The sequence below is a fragment of the Colobus angolensis genome, unplaced genomic scaffold (assembly GCF_000951035.1).
Source record: "Colobus angolensis palliatus isolate OR3802 unplaced genomic scaffold, Cang.pa_1.0 Scaffold103, whole genome shotgun sequence".
Classification (NCBI taxonomy): Eukaryota; Metazoa; Chordata; class Mammalia; order Primates; family Cercopithecidae; genus Colobus; species Colobus angolensis.
Window position 1 is genome coordinate 162,976 of NW_012111253.1, and position 12,702 is coordinate 175,677.

A 12,702-nucleotide genomic window follows, 5' to 3' on the forward strand; every position below is an offset into this window, starting at 1 on the left:
TCTTTGCTTACAGGGCGAGGGAGTCCATGGAAGGACTCTGAAGGTATAGATCCAAGCCCTAAAAAAATTGAAATGTACAAAAAACTATGTTAAACAAATGTTAATTCATTTTTTAGATGGAAGTGTCAGTCTTCATCCAATTCACAAAACAGTGTATGAGCTGACAAGCTCTCTCCAAAAAATAGTAAAACACTGCATGTGGTGAGAGAGGGTGAGTTCTGGTAAGAGTAGTGACAATGTCATTCAAATGAACCTTGGTATCTTAACAGGGCTCTTCCCTCATGATACTTACCAATATGCCTGTGCTATCCACTCACCTTTTCTTGCTCTGTTGCTCGGAGGCTCAAATAATTGAGAACTTGGGGCTCCAATACACTCAAGGACTCTAGCAGAGCTGGAATGAGTTTTGGTGCATGCGGTTTCAACATGGCTCCTGCACTTTTGCTGATCTTCACAAGGGTGTTAATGCTACAAACATATGGAACACAACTCCTGAGTCCTTTTAACAAAAGTGAGAAGACCTACAAATCTCACTATGAGGCTGTTCTGCAGTTCACTGCATTAAAGCATATTGTCACATGGTTACAGAGCCTGGTCTTGGCATTTTTTTTAACTTTTATTAAAGAAACTTTCAAGCATATGTAGAGGTAGAAAGAATGACAAATGAAGTAGGAAAAGCCTACCTTCATTAATAGTAGGAATGAAGTTCCATGTATTTATTTATAGTAGGAATTTACATTTATGGTGAAATTTTATGGTAGGAATTTATAGTAGACATGAAATTCTATGTATTCTCCACCCAGTTCAACAATTAGCAACATTTGACCAATTTTGTTTCATTTATACCTCCTCCAAACATACAGCCGCCATCCCCCCACCACTGTATTACAGTCATGTGTTGCATGAGACATTTCAGTCAATAACAGACCACAATGTCCAGCAGTGGTCCCATAAGATCATACAGGAATACCCTGGGGATACTGCAGGTTCTGTTCCAGACCACCACAATAAAGAAAGCCACATGAATTTTCTAGCTTACCAGTGCATATAAAAGTTTTGTTTACACTATATTGCAGTCTATTAAGTGTGCAATAGCATTATGTCTAAAAGTACATTAGTTAACTTTAAAGTATCTTAATGTTACTGATCATCTCAGCTTTCAGCAAGTCATTATCTTTTTGCTGGTGGAGGGTCTTACCTCAATGGTGATGGCTACTGACTAGTGGTGATTGCTGAATGCTGGGGTGGCTGTCGTAATTTCTTAAAGTAAGTTAACAATAAAGTTTGCTGTATCAATCAACTCCTCCTTTCACAAAATATTTCTTTGTAGCATGAGACGCAGTTTGATAGCATTTTACCCACATTAGAACGTCTTTCAAAGTTGGAGTCAATCCTCTCCAACCCTGTTGCTGCTTTATCAACTAAGTTTATGAAATATTCTAAATCCTTTGTGGTCATTTTAACGATGTTCACAGAATATTCACCAGGAGTAGCTTGCACCTCAAGAAACCACTTTCTTTGCTCATTGAGGTAAGAAGCAACTCCTCTTCTGTTCAAGTTTCATCAGGAGATTGCAACAATTCAGTCACATCTTCAGGCCCCACTTCTAATTCTAGTTTTCTTACTATTTCCGCCATGTATGCAGTGACTTCCTCCATTGACATCTTGAACTCCTCAAAGTCACCTATGAAAGTTGGAATCAACTTTTTTCGAACTCCTATTAATGACATTTTGACCTCCTCCCATGAATCATGAATGTTCTTAATGGCACCTACAATGATAAACCCTTTCCAGAAGGTTTTCAATTTACTTTGTCCAGATCCATCAGAGGAATCACTAACAATGGCAGCTCTAGCCTTACAAAATACACTTCTTGAACAGTAAGACTTGAAAGCTGAAATTACACCTTGATCCATGGGCTTCGGAATGGATGTTGTGTTATGTTAACAGCCACGAAAACATTCATTTCCTTGTACCTCTCTATCAGAGCTCTTGGGTGACCACGCACATTGTCAATGAGCAGTAATACTTTGAAAGGAATATTTGTTTTTTGCTTTTTTTGTTTGGTTGGTTGGTTTTTTCTTTTTTTTTTTTCAGCAGTAGACTTCAACAGTAGACTAAAAATACTCAGTAAACCATGCTGTAACAGATAAGCTGTCAACAACACAGATAAGACTGTATTGTTCCATTTCTAGAGCACAGAGCAGATTTAGCAGAATTCTTACGGCTTTAGGATTTTCAGAATGGTAAATGAGCACTGGCTTCAACTTAGTCACCAGCTGCATTAGCCCCTAACAAGACAGGTGGCCTGGCCTTTGAAGCATTGCAGCCAGGCACTGACTTCTCTCTAGCTATGAAAATCCTACACGGTATCTTTTGCCAAGAGAAGGCTGTTTCATCTCCATTGAAAATCTGTTGTTGAGTGTAGACATCTTTATCAGTGATCGCAGCTAGATCTTCTGGGTAATCTGCTGCAGCTTCTATATCAGCAATTGCTGCTTCACCTTGCATCTTTATGTTATGAAGACAGCTTCTTTCTTTAAACCTCATGAACCAACCTGTGCTAGCTTCCAACTTTTCTTCTGCACCTTCCTTACTTCTCTTAGACTTCACAGAATTGAAGAGAGTTAGGGCCTTGCTCTGGATTAGGCTTTGGCTGAAGGGAATTTTGTGGCTGATTTGATCTTCTATCCAGAATATTCAAACTTTCTCCCAGTTAGCAAAAGGCTGTTTTGCTTTCTTATCATTTGTATGTTGGCTGATACAGCACTTTAAACTTCCTTTAAGAACATCTCCTTTACATTCACAACTTGGCTGTCTGGCACAAGAGGCCTAGCTTTCAGTCTAGCTCAGCTTTCAACATTCCTTCCTCACTAAGCTTAATCATTTCTAGCTTTCTATTTAAAGTGAGAGACAGGCAACTCTTCCCTTCATTTAGACAGAGGGCATTGTGGGGTTATTAATTAGCCAATTCCAATATTGTTGTGTCTCAGAATAAGACACTTGAGAAGAGGGAGAGAGATGGGGAACAGCTGTTCAGTGGAGCAATCGGGACACACACAACATTGATCAATTAAGTTCACCATCTTAAATGGGTGTAGTTCACACAACTCCAAAACAACTACAGAAGTAACATCAAACATCACTGATCACAGACCACCAAAACAAATATAACAGTACTGCAAAGTATGAAATACTGTAAGAATTACCAAAATGTGACATAGACATGAAGTGAACGGATCTGTGGCAACCCTGCATCAAGCAATCGAACTGCACCATTTTTCCAACTTCATGTTAATGTTTGCACACCCATGAAATCACCTAATGACACATCTCAGAAGTATCCTTATCACTAAGTGACACGTGACTGCATTAGAAAGCATATCCCTTAACTAAACTTCACTATGAATATCTAAAAGACAAAGATTCTTTATCATAATCATAATACCATTTTCACACTTTAAAAATATTAATGATTTTTCCATATCAAGTATCCAAATTTCTCTGTTTCATTAGCTTCTTAAACAGTTGGCATGTTGGAATCAGCATCCAAGCTCACTCACACATTGCAATCTACTGCATTTCTTAAATCTTTCTTAACAGTCTCCACTCTCCTCTTTTTTTCTTATTTGTCCTCGTTGACTGCATTCCAGTCAGGTCATTTAACATGTTCCTCTCTCCCCTGTAGAGATCTACAGGCTAAACTGAGTTCACGTTCAATTTTGTAAACACACACACACACACACACAAAGAATGCTGTGTGTGTCCTATTCCATCACATCACGATGCACTGGTTGTCTTTTTGCGCTATGAGGAGTGATTGTTAAGTTCAGGTCTGGTTGCCCTGAATCATTATAAAGTTCTCGTCAGCCATTCACCCAGTGGATTTAGGGGCATCTAATGATCACTACTTAGATCTTACTGAGGAGAGCAAAAAGTTATACTTTTTTTTGTCTGTGTGAGATGGAGTTTCACTCTTGTTGCCCAGGCTGGAGTGCAATGGCACGATCTGGGCTCACCGCAACCTCCGCCTCCCAGGTTCAAGCTATTCTCCTGCCTCAGCCTCCCAAGTAGCTGGGATTACATGCATGCACCACCACACCTGGCTAATTTTTTTTGTATTTTTAGCAGAGACAGGGTTTCTCCATGTTGGCCAGGTTGATCTCGAACTCCTGACCTCAGGTGATCTGCCCACCTTGGCCTCCCAAAGTGCTGGGATTACAGGCATGAGCCACCGTGCCTAGCCAAAGTGATACTCTTAGTTGCATCTGCCTTTGCAGTTGTTAGGTGAGTCCTTGTAAAAAAACCTTTCTCTCATCAACTATCTACTTGCCATGAAATACTGCTGGCACTATTATTAGTAATTTGTTCTACTTTTAAGAGTGAAATAAAAATGGAACAGATAAAGTTCCTAGACAGCACTGTAGTTTAAAAACAAACAAAACATACAAACTAGAATCCTACACTATTGGTTTTAACTTAAAGTAGCCATATGTTATATCTAAAAGTGTAAGTACATTTTTTTGAATATTTTATCATTGCAGGTGGTAAACAGCTTGTCTTAAATCTAATAATCTGTGAAATATTACTAAATATTATCATGAACAAGCATGCTCCTGAGGACCTGCAGTGTAACAGGAAGATGTGCTTGTTGGGAGCAGAGGCTGATGACGACAGAAAAACATGCTTGACTCAGAATGCTGGGCAAAAACAAGGTCTCATGAGAATGTTTCTGTGAAAATATTCTGACTCACAAGTTTTCACAAATGACCCAAGGGTCATTCTCCTAAACCTCTTTCTCCATATTTTCCAGAATCTAACCTTGAAAGAAACACGATTTCTAGGAACCGAGCAAATCCAATACATTCATTTCATCAACGGATGCGCACCTGAGGGCTCGAACTTCCGTCACGGGGCTCATCATTCCTTTGTCCAGAAGGCAAGGCAGAAGGGCAGCGATGGTTCTCTGGCCAGCTGCTCCTTTGGCAGGGTCACACATTTTCACACAGACCTCACATACAAAGAGCATGGATGTTAGTGAAAGTGACCGCTCATCCAATAAAGCATTCATCTGACAAGACTTTCTACTTCACATATCCACAGAGAAGAATAAGTGAATCTACTTTCTCTGACACTACAGAGACACAGAGGAATGAGATCTGAGATTGAGTCTTAGGCCTGTCGAGGACTAAACAGAAAATTTGGTAACGTATTTCACTGTCTAAGCACTGGTCCTCTAGTTTGTGAAATATGGAACAAAATAGATGATGATCGAATGAGAAAATATGTAAGACAGCACTCTAAAAAAGGTTTAGGGCTGGGTGCAGTAGCTCACACCTATAAACCCAACACTTTGGGAGGCCAAGGCAGGCGCATTGCTTGAGCCCAGGAGTTTGAGACCAACCTGGGCAACATGAAGAGACCCTGTCTCCACAAAAAATATGAAAAAGTAGCCAGTCATGGTGGCATACACCTGTGGTCCCAGCTCTCCAGGAGGCTGAGGTGGTAGGATCACCTGAGCCCGAGAGGTCGAGAGTGCAGTGAGTTGTGATCACACCACTGCATACCAGCCTGGGTAACACAGTGAGACCTTGTCTCCAAAAAACAAACAAAAAAAAAATTAAAGAAGTGTCGAAGTGTTATCATCATCATCATCATCATCATCCTCATCATCAATAACATCGGGTCGCACACAATATAGTGGTCAAGATCACATCTGAAACAAGAAAACACCTGTATTTAAAACCTGGTTTTACTACTTATGTGACCTATGGCAAGGTTTGTGCAACTAGAATGTAAAGTTCCTGATATATCACAAAATCAAGTTCAAGTGGGAGATAATTTAGTTTCAAAAAGCTTTCCAACCTCATAGATATGAAAGGTAGCTTTATATGTAAACATAGCAAAAACAAGAGAAAAGACCGGTGTTGCTTGATCTAACTGAGTGACGTGCTCTTCAGGGTTAAGTCAAAGTTTTATCTTAATTTCACCATTTAAAGAGACCACAAGTATACTCTATTCTAAACATACCAGCACTACAGTGTTTACAGCACTCGCTTTCTCATTCATTCTAAGAGTAGTGAACTACAACAGGAAGCCAATTATACTGCAACTACATGTCACTTCCTATGACAATAAGTAAATCATTGTCATGGTTACCCAGAACCCTGCCCCACTCCATTCCCAACGTAAGACAGGAGTTTTCACCTTGCTCAGAGTTTTCAGAGCTAGTTCTGCTGCTTTTCGTACAGATTCCTAAAAATGACAAAAGTGTGAGATCATACAAGTTAGAGAGTTTCACTATCATCTACTCTACAATTTGTAATTTAATTGCCTCAGAGCCTATAGAGATTGGTGGAAAATCTTACATTTCATATTAGGTTAAAAAAAATTGGTATCTCATTAGACTCCCCGCCCATCAAGGAACACATTACCGTGCCATACTACTAATTTTTAAACATTAACTGTAACCTATTTTGACCTTAATAAATTTAGCTATTAACAGTTGAGAAACTAAATGTATTATAAAAGTAAATACATAAAGATCTATGTGAGAATTCTGAAACACTTAAAATCCTCCAATAAATAAAGTAAAAAGAAAGGTAAAACTGAAGTGTCTAATTTTAACGGTAAAATATCAAAAATACCTAAAATTAAGATTGCCCAAGAAAAATTCAGAGGGATTGGTCACATTATTTGAGAATAATTAATCCCATTTACAGAACTGATCGAAATACTGTTACTACATTCAAAACTGTTATTTGTCCCTAATCCAACAGAATTATGTGATCTCTATTGAAAGAAGGTATACAGCCACCTTTTTTTCAAGTCTATTTAATTTAGATCTAAGGATACCCAATCTTGTAACTTCATAGACACATTAAGACTGAAACTTTGGGGGAAAACATCGGTCTCTACCTGGAAATGGAATTTTGACATATACAACATAAATATTTTAATAATTCCAATTTAACTTTTTGTATGTATAAATGCTAATTTATTTCTATAATACCTTGATATCATCTTGTACTCTAAAAAGCGTTTCCCAAATTTCTGGAAGTTTATCAATGATGTCATCTAAGGGTCTTCCTCTCAATAAATCATTCAAAGCTAAACAGCTGAAAATTAAAATTTCATTTCAACATATGAAGAAGAAGGTCAGTATTTTACTATGAAACGTTTATACTAAAAAAGAAAACAGATTCTGCCTCTAATTCGAGTTCTCATCCCCTCACCCCAGAACAGCAATGACTTCTCTCCAGGTCCCTCAAATATACCATATATATAGAATTTACAAGTATAAAATGTTTGTTTCCCACAACTATAATACAATCCCTTTGAGATGATGCATCGTTTTTTATTCACTAGTGTGCCCCCAGGGCCTAGCACACTGCCACGTACATACTGGGCACTGAATGAATGTAATTTGTATACAGAAATTCTACACTATAAAGTCATGACAGTACAAAAATATATCTTGGTATCTACCAATTTAATAGGTAATCTTCAACTTCTTTGATTTCATACTTATATAAACTATGACAATTTAGGAAAATCATTGACCAGAGCTTAAATAGTTAAAGAAAAATAACTACCTAATGTAGCCAACAAGAAATATGCTTTTTAGTAGTTTTTTGTTTTGTTTCGAGACAGAGTCTCACTCTGTCGCCCAGGCTGGAGTGCAGTGGTGCGATCTCAGCTCACTGCCACCTCTGCCTCCTGGGTTCAAACGATTCTCCTGCCTCAGTCTCCCGAGTAGCTGGGACTACAGGCACACGCCACTGGGCCCAGCTGATGTTTGTATTTTTAGTAGAGACGGGGTTTCACCATGTTGCCCATGCTGGTCTTGAACTCCTCATCTCAGGTGATCCACCCACCTCGGCCTCCCCAAATGCCAGGATCACAGGTGTGAGCCAGCACACCCGGCCAGCTTTTTAGTAGTTTTAATTTATTCCTTTTGCACAAAGTATAAAACCTGGAAATTCTGAAGGGAAAAAAATTCGGTTTTATTTGACTAAACTTATATTCCTAAAAATGGTACCTGGATTCTCGAACTCGCCACATATTGCTTGTAAGGTTCTTAACCAAATCTTGAAGAATTTCTTTCAAATATTTATCCACCTAAGGAAAGCCAAAGGATAAAATTTTAAATGCAAAATCCATCAATAATCAAATTATTCAACTCTTAACCACACTGGTTAACCACATGTAACCCACACTGCCCATGTTTTCTGTATTTTACAGCCTCCATGTCTCTCTAGGCCACTCAGCCCACAAATCTCTTCCCACTTTTGGTTGCTATAAAGCTGCCAGGTGATCATTCTAAAATGTACATTTGATGCTCTTATTTTCCTCAGTGCATAAGAATGAAGTCCAATCACCCAGGCATGCACACAAAGCCTTCCATGACTCATCCACTCCATTCCTTGGCACATGCCACCTCTACTTACAATCCCCTTTCCAGGTCCTACTTGCTTGGCTAACTCCTACTTGTCCCTCAAGGTTCATATTAGCCATTCTTTCTCAGAGCAGACTGGCTTGGGTACTCTCCTCTCTGTTCCTGTAGCACCTTCTGAAGGAGCATCACACAAAACCATTCAATAACTGCACTGTTCCACTATACTGGAGACCCTCAAGGGGGTCAGGTACAGTTACTGCACAGGACAGTGGAGTTATTGAGGGACAGTGTCTCACTCATCATTGATGCAGTTATTGAGGGACAATGTCTCACTCATCATCAGTGCAGTTACTGAGGGACACAGTCTCATCACCAGTGCAGTTACTGAGAGAAAGAGTCTCACTCATCATCGGTGCAGTTACTGAGAGAAAGAGTCTCACTCATCATCGGTGCAGTTATTGAGAGAAAGAGTCTCACTCATCATCGGTGCAGTTACTGAGAGAAAGAGTCTCACTCATCATCGGTGCAGTTACTGAGAGAAAGAGTCTCACTCATCATCGGTGCAGTTACTGAGAGAAAGAGTCTCACTCATCATCGGTGCAGTTAGTTGAGGGACAGTGTCTCACTCATTATCAGTGCAGTTATTGAGGGACAGTGTCTCACTCATCTTTTTATCCCCAGTACCTTACTCAGTGCCTGGCTTATGACTGTTCAGAATGAAAGATGAGTTTTACTTTTTAAGCCTCTGTGCTGTTTTGATATACACTTAGCAACTTGGTAATAATGAGAAAATAATGGTAGAATCACTTTTATACCAATGCTGACATTCTCAAAAATTTATGGCTTTTCCACTTTTATAGGTAGGAAAGGTTTTGTTATCCTTACTTACATATAAGAAAACCAAGACAAAGAAGTAAATAACAAACTGATGTCTTCCTATGTCTGCTTCTCTCAACATTCTCCATGGATGATCTCATCCACACTTGTGGCTTAATCCTTTCACTCACAGAGATGACACTCACGTCTCAAGGGTCTAGGCCTGTGTCCTGAGCTCAGACCTAAAAAGCCCATTGGCCTACTAGATCTTGGCTGACCCAGAAGTGCCACATGTTCTCTTGGAGCAAGCAAAACTCACTGAGTCTTCAAAGCTGAACCCTCAAGTACCTACCACCATGAATAGAAACATATTCAGCCTAGTACCAGACAGGAGAGACAGGAAGGGGCTACATTACGGGCAGGGACTTGTAAGACATAGTAAGGATCATGGAATTATTTAAAGTGAGGCTGTAAAGCTACTAAAGGATCTTAATCCAAAATGGCACAATCTAATTTTCATTTTTAAAAATCACTTTTGCTACTATGTAGATAATTAAATGAAGAAAGGCAAAGAGGAAAAAAAAAAAAAGACGATGATGACCTGTTCATCAGGAAAGAATTAGGGAAAGAAGACAGTGGATTCAAGGAATACTTTGGAAGCAGAATCAACAGAATTTGCTACTAGATTCAATTGGGGGTGGTGGTGAGACACAGCCCAAAATAAAGTATGACACCAAGTTTTCTGGCTTGGGCAAATAGGTGAACAGTGAGAATAGAGGGGGAAGGTTATTTTTTAAGTCCTGTTCTGGGCATGTTGAGTTTACAGTATTCTGAAACAACACTGAAGTGAAAATTTCAAGTAAACAGTTACATATGTAAGTCTAAAGTGCAAGTGACATCTGGACCAAAACTGTAAGATTGGGAACTTTCACAATACAGATGACATTTATATGCCTTGGAACTGATGTATACAGAGAAAGCTCAGAGAACAAAAAGATACTCAGAGACAAGCCCTGAGAAATCTTACTATCTAAAAGTGGGATGGAACATGATTAACAGCCAGATGAGAGGACACCAACAGAGAAAACAAAATGGCAACTGCCTGATTCCTTGTATGTCTCCCCACCTAACTGAATTCGCTGGAGGTGGGGCCACAACCCACTCTCCACTGCGTCAATCGTTCCTCTCCATGTTTACTATTCCATTCATGTGAGTATATGATCATTTCCTTAACCATCTTCCCAGTGGACATTTAGATGGTTTCCATTTTGGAGATTTTAATAAATGCTGCCACACACATCTTTGATACCTTGAAAGTAGGAAGAAAGCATGGAATGAAAGACAATTTGTTTGTTTAAACAAGTAAAGTATAAAAAGTAGAAAGGAAGATGGGCACTGGGTTTAAATCCCATGCATGACCTTGGACAATCTACAGTGTTTTCCTAACACAGGGTTCACAGACACTTACCATGGATTTGTCAGTGACCAACGCATTCCAAATACTTGTCATGGCCTGTCGAATGCCAAGGTTGGGATCAAACTGGTAACGATAAAGTCGAGGAACTAGCTGAGGCAGAAAAGGAGCCAGCTGCTCTCCAGCTCTGGTAGCAATTACATTAAAACCAAAAGCAGCACCCTAAAAATAATAATAGGCTGAAGTGACTCAGATGCACCCATTAGAGTAAAATATTAACACAGCAAAAAATTCTCCCTCCCAAACTTATGCCTAAATACAGCCTGATTTATTGGGCTTTCCAATCAATAGTAGCTATGTGGGGTTCAGCTTTCTCATCAGGCACATACTTTCACAAAATGCACTGTATACCATTTGCCACTGTCTACCAATGTAGCATGTTTGGTTTGCAGGAAAAAAAAATAATAATTGTCCAGTGATAGCAACTTACCTTCCTAGAGTTCCACATTGCATGATGGTTGGCTAAATTCATAAATTTATACACCAGATCTGGCTGGCTAAGATCACTTGCCAGAGAACAAAGTTCCTTGTAGGTAGAAAGGCCCTGACTTGGAAACAAAGAAAAAGAGGTAGGCAATAATATACTTCTCTCTCTCCAGCCTAAAAAATTACATCATCAATATTACTAGGACATATTAAAATCAAATTTTCACTCAGTTTCTAATACTGAGTTATCTTACCACCACGGAGACAGAAAACAGGTTGGGAAGAATATAAAAAGTCACCTAATTCAACTATCAGCAATTCCTAAGCTCCTCTACATTGCTGCTAATAAATGACCTAAATGCACCTCTAAGTCCATAGAAGTGGTCCCCTCACCACCTGGGGATGCAACTCAATAATTCTCCATTATGTTATGCATAATCTCACATGATCATAAGACAGTCATGTGAAGACAACATCTGTCTTCCTTAAGTCTTTTCTAAGCTAGACCACCCTAACCCTGATTAACTTGAGTCTTGTTCACTTTCCTCTGAACAAATATATCTAATCGTTTTATGTTATTTTTGTAAAATGTAAGCACTTTTTTAAAAACTTAGGAGGAGTCCACAAGGAGAGTAAGTAGAATGAAAACAACTTTTGATGTGATAACAGTGTACTGTAGGGGAACGTCAATGACAGAACAAACTGCAGCTTTCTCCTGTTGCAGACAACAATGAAGCAGGTTCGTGTGGGACACCACAGCAAGGCCCTGCAACCAGCAAAGATTTGCCTAACGATCCACAGAAATAAAACATGATAAAATAAAGGAGGTCAAGCTCAAGGAATTTATTTTAAATGCTAAAGTAGTGGCCTCTAAGATAAAGAATTACACCCACCCAAAAACAAGTGGCAGTGGGTGCGCCTAGCTACGCTTCCAGTGTTCCGCAGGACTCAGCTGCCTGAGAGCTGACCTCTTGGCCTAGTCAGTCTTCCCCAACTGCCCTGAGAGCCCAACATCATGGGCTCCCATGCAGCAGCCCACCACCAATGGCTGGTCACTGAGGGGACATAGAGGGCCAGGCTCCATGCCTCAAAGCAGAACAACTCCAAAAGGCCACCCATGCCAGCTCAGAGCTCCTCAAGAGGCTGGTATCCACTGAAACGATGGCAGCAGTTCAGCCTTCCCTCAGTCATAGGCCCTATCCTGCTTCCTCGTGCCCCCACAGTGATCCCTAGAGCACTCCCCAGTAAATTTCCCACACAGAAATCTCTGAGTTTGTTTCCCAGGACACTCATTAAGACATCAGCCTGCCAGGCGCGGTGGCTCACACCTGTAATCCCAGAACTTTGGGAGGCCGAGGTGGGTGAATCACTTGAGGTCAGGAGTTCGACAGCAGCCTGACCAACATGGTGAAACCCCATCTCTAATAAAACACAAAAATTAGGCATGGTGGCAGGCACCTGTAATCTCAGTTACTTGGGAGGCTAAGGTAGGAGAATCGCTTGAACCCAGGAGGCGGAGGTTGTAGTGAGCCAAGATCAAGCCACCGCACTCCAGCCTGGGCAACAAGAGTGAGGCTCCATCTCAAAA

At 40.0% G+C, this 12,702-nt stretch overlaps 1 protein-coding gene across 1 annotated transcript in view; it reads right to left on the reverse strand.

The window, feature by feature from the left end:
* Positions 1-11,607, reverse strand: part of LOC105511526 (proteasome-associated protein ECM29 homolog) — a 29,013-nt gene extending 17,406 nt beyond the window's left edge. Inside the window, exons 1-7 of the mRNA XM_011941686.1 lie at positions 11,119-11,607; positions 10,683-10,850; positions 8,042-8,121; positions 7,013-7,118; positions 6,208-6,255; positions 4,890-5,011; positions 318-468 (exon numbers count right to left, since the gene is read on the reverse strand). Of these exons, the coding sequence (XP_011797076.1) occupies positions 318-468; positions 4,890-5,011; positions 6,208-6,255; positions 7,013-7,118; positions 8,042-8,121; positions 10,683-10,850; positions 11,119-11,160 (717 nt within the window). The 5' untranslated portion in view covers positions 11,161-11,607. The remainder of the gene's footprint in view (positions 1-317; positions 469-4,889; positions 5,012-6,207; positions 6,256-7,012; positions 7,119-8,041; positions 8,122-10,682; positions 10,851-11,118) is intronic.
* Positions 11,608-12,702: the final 1,095 nt, after the last annotated feature.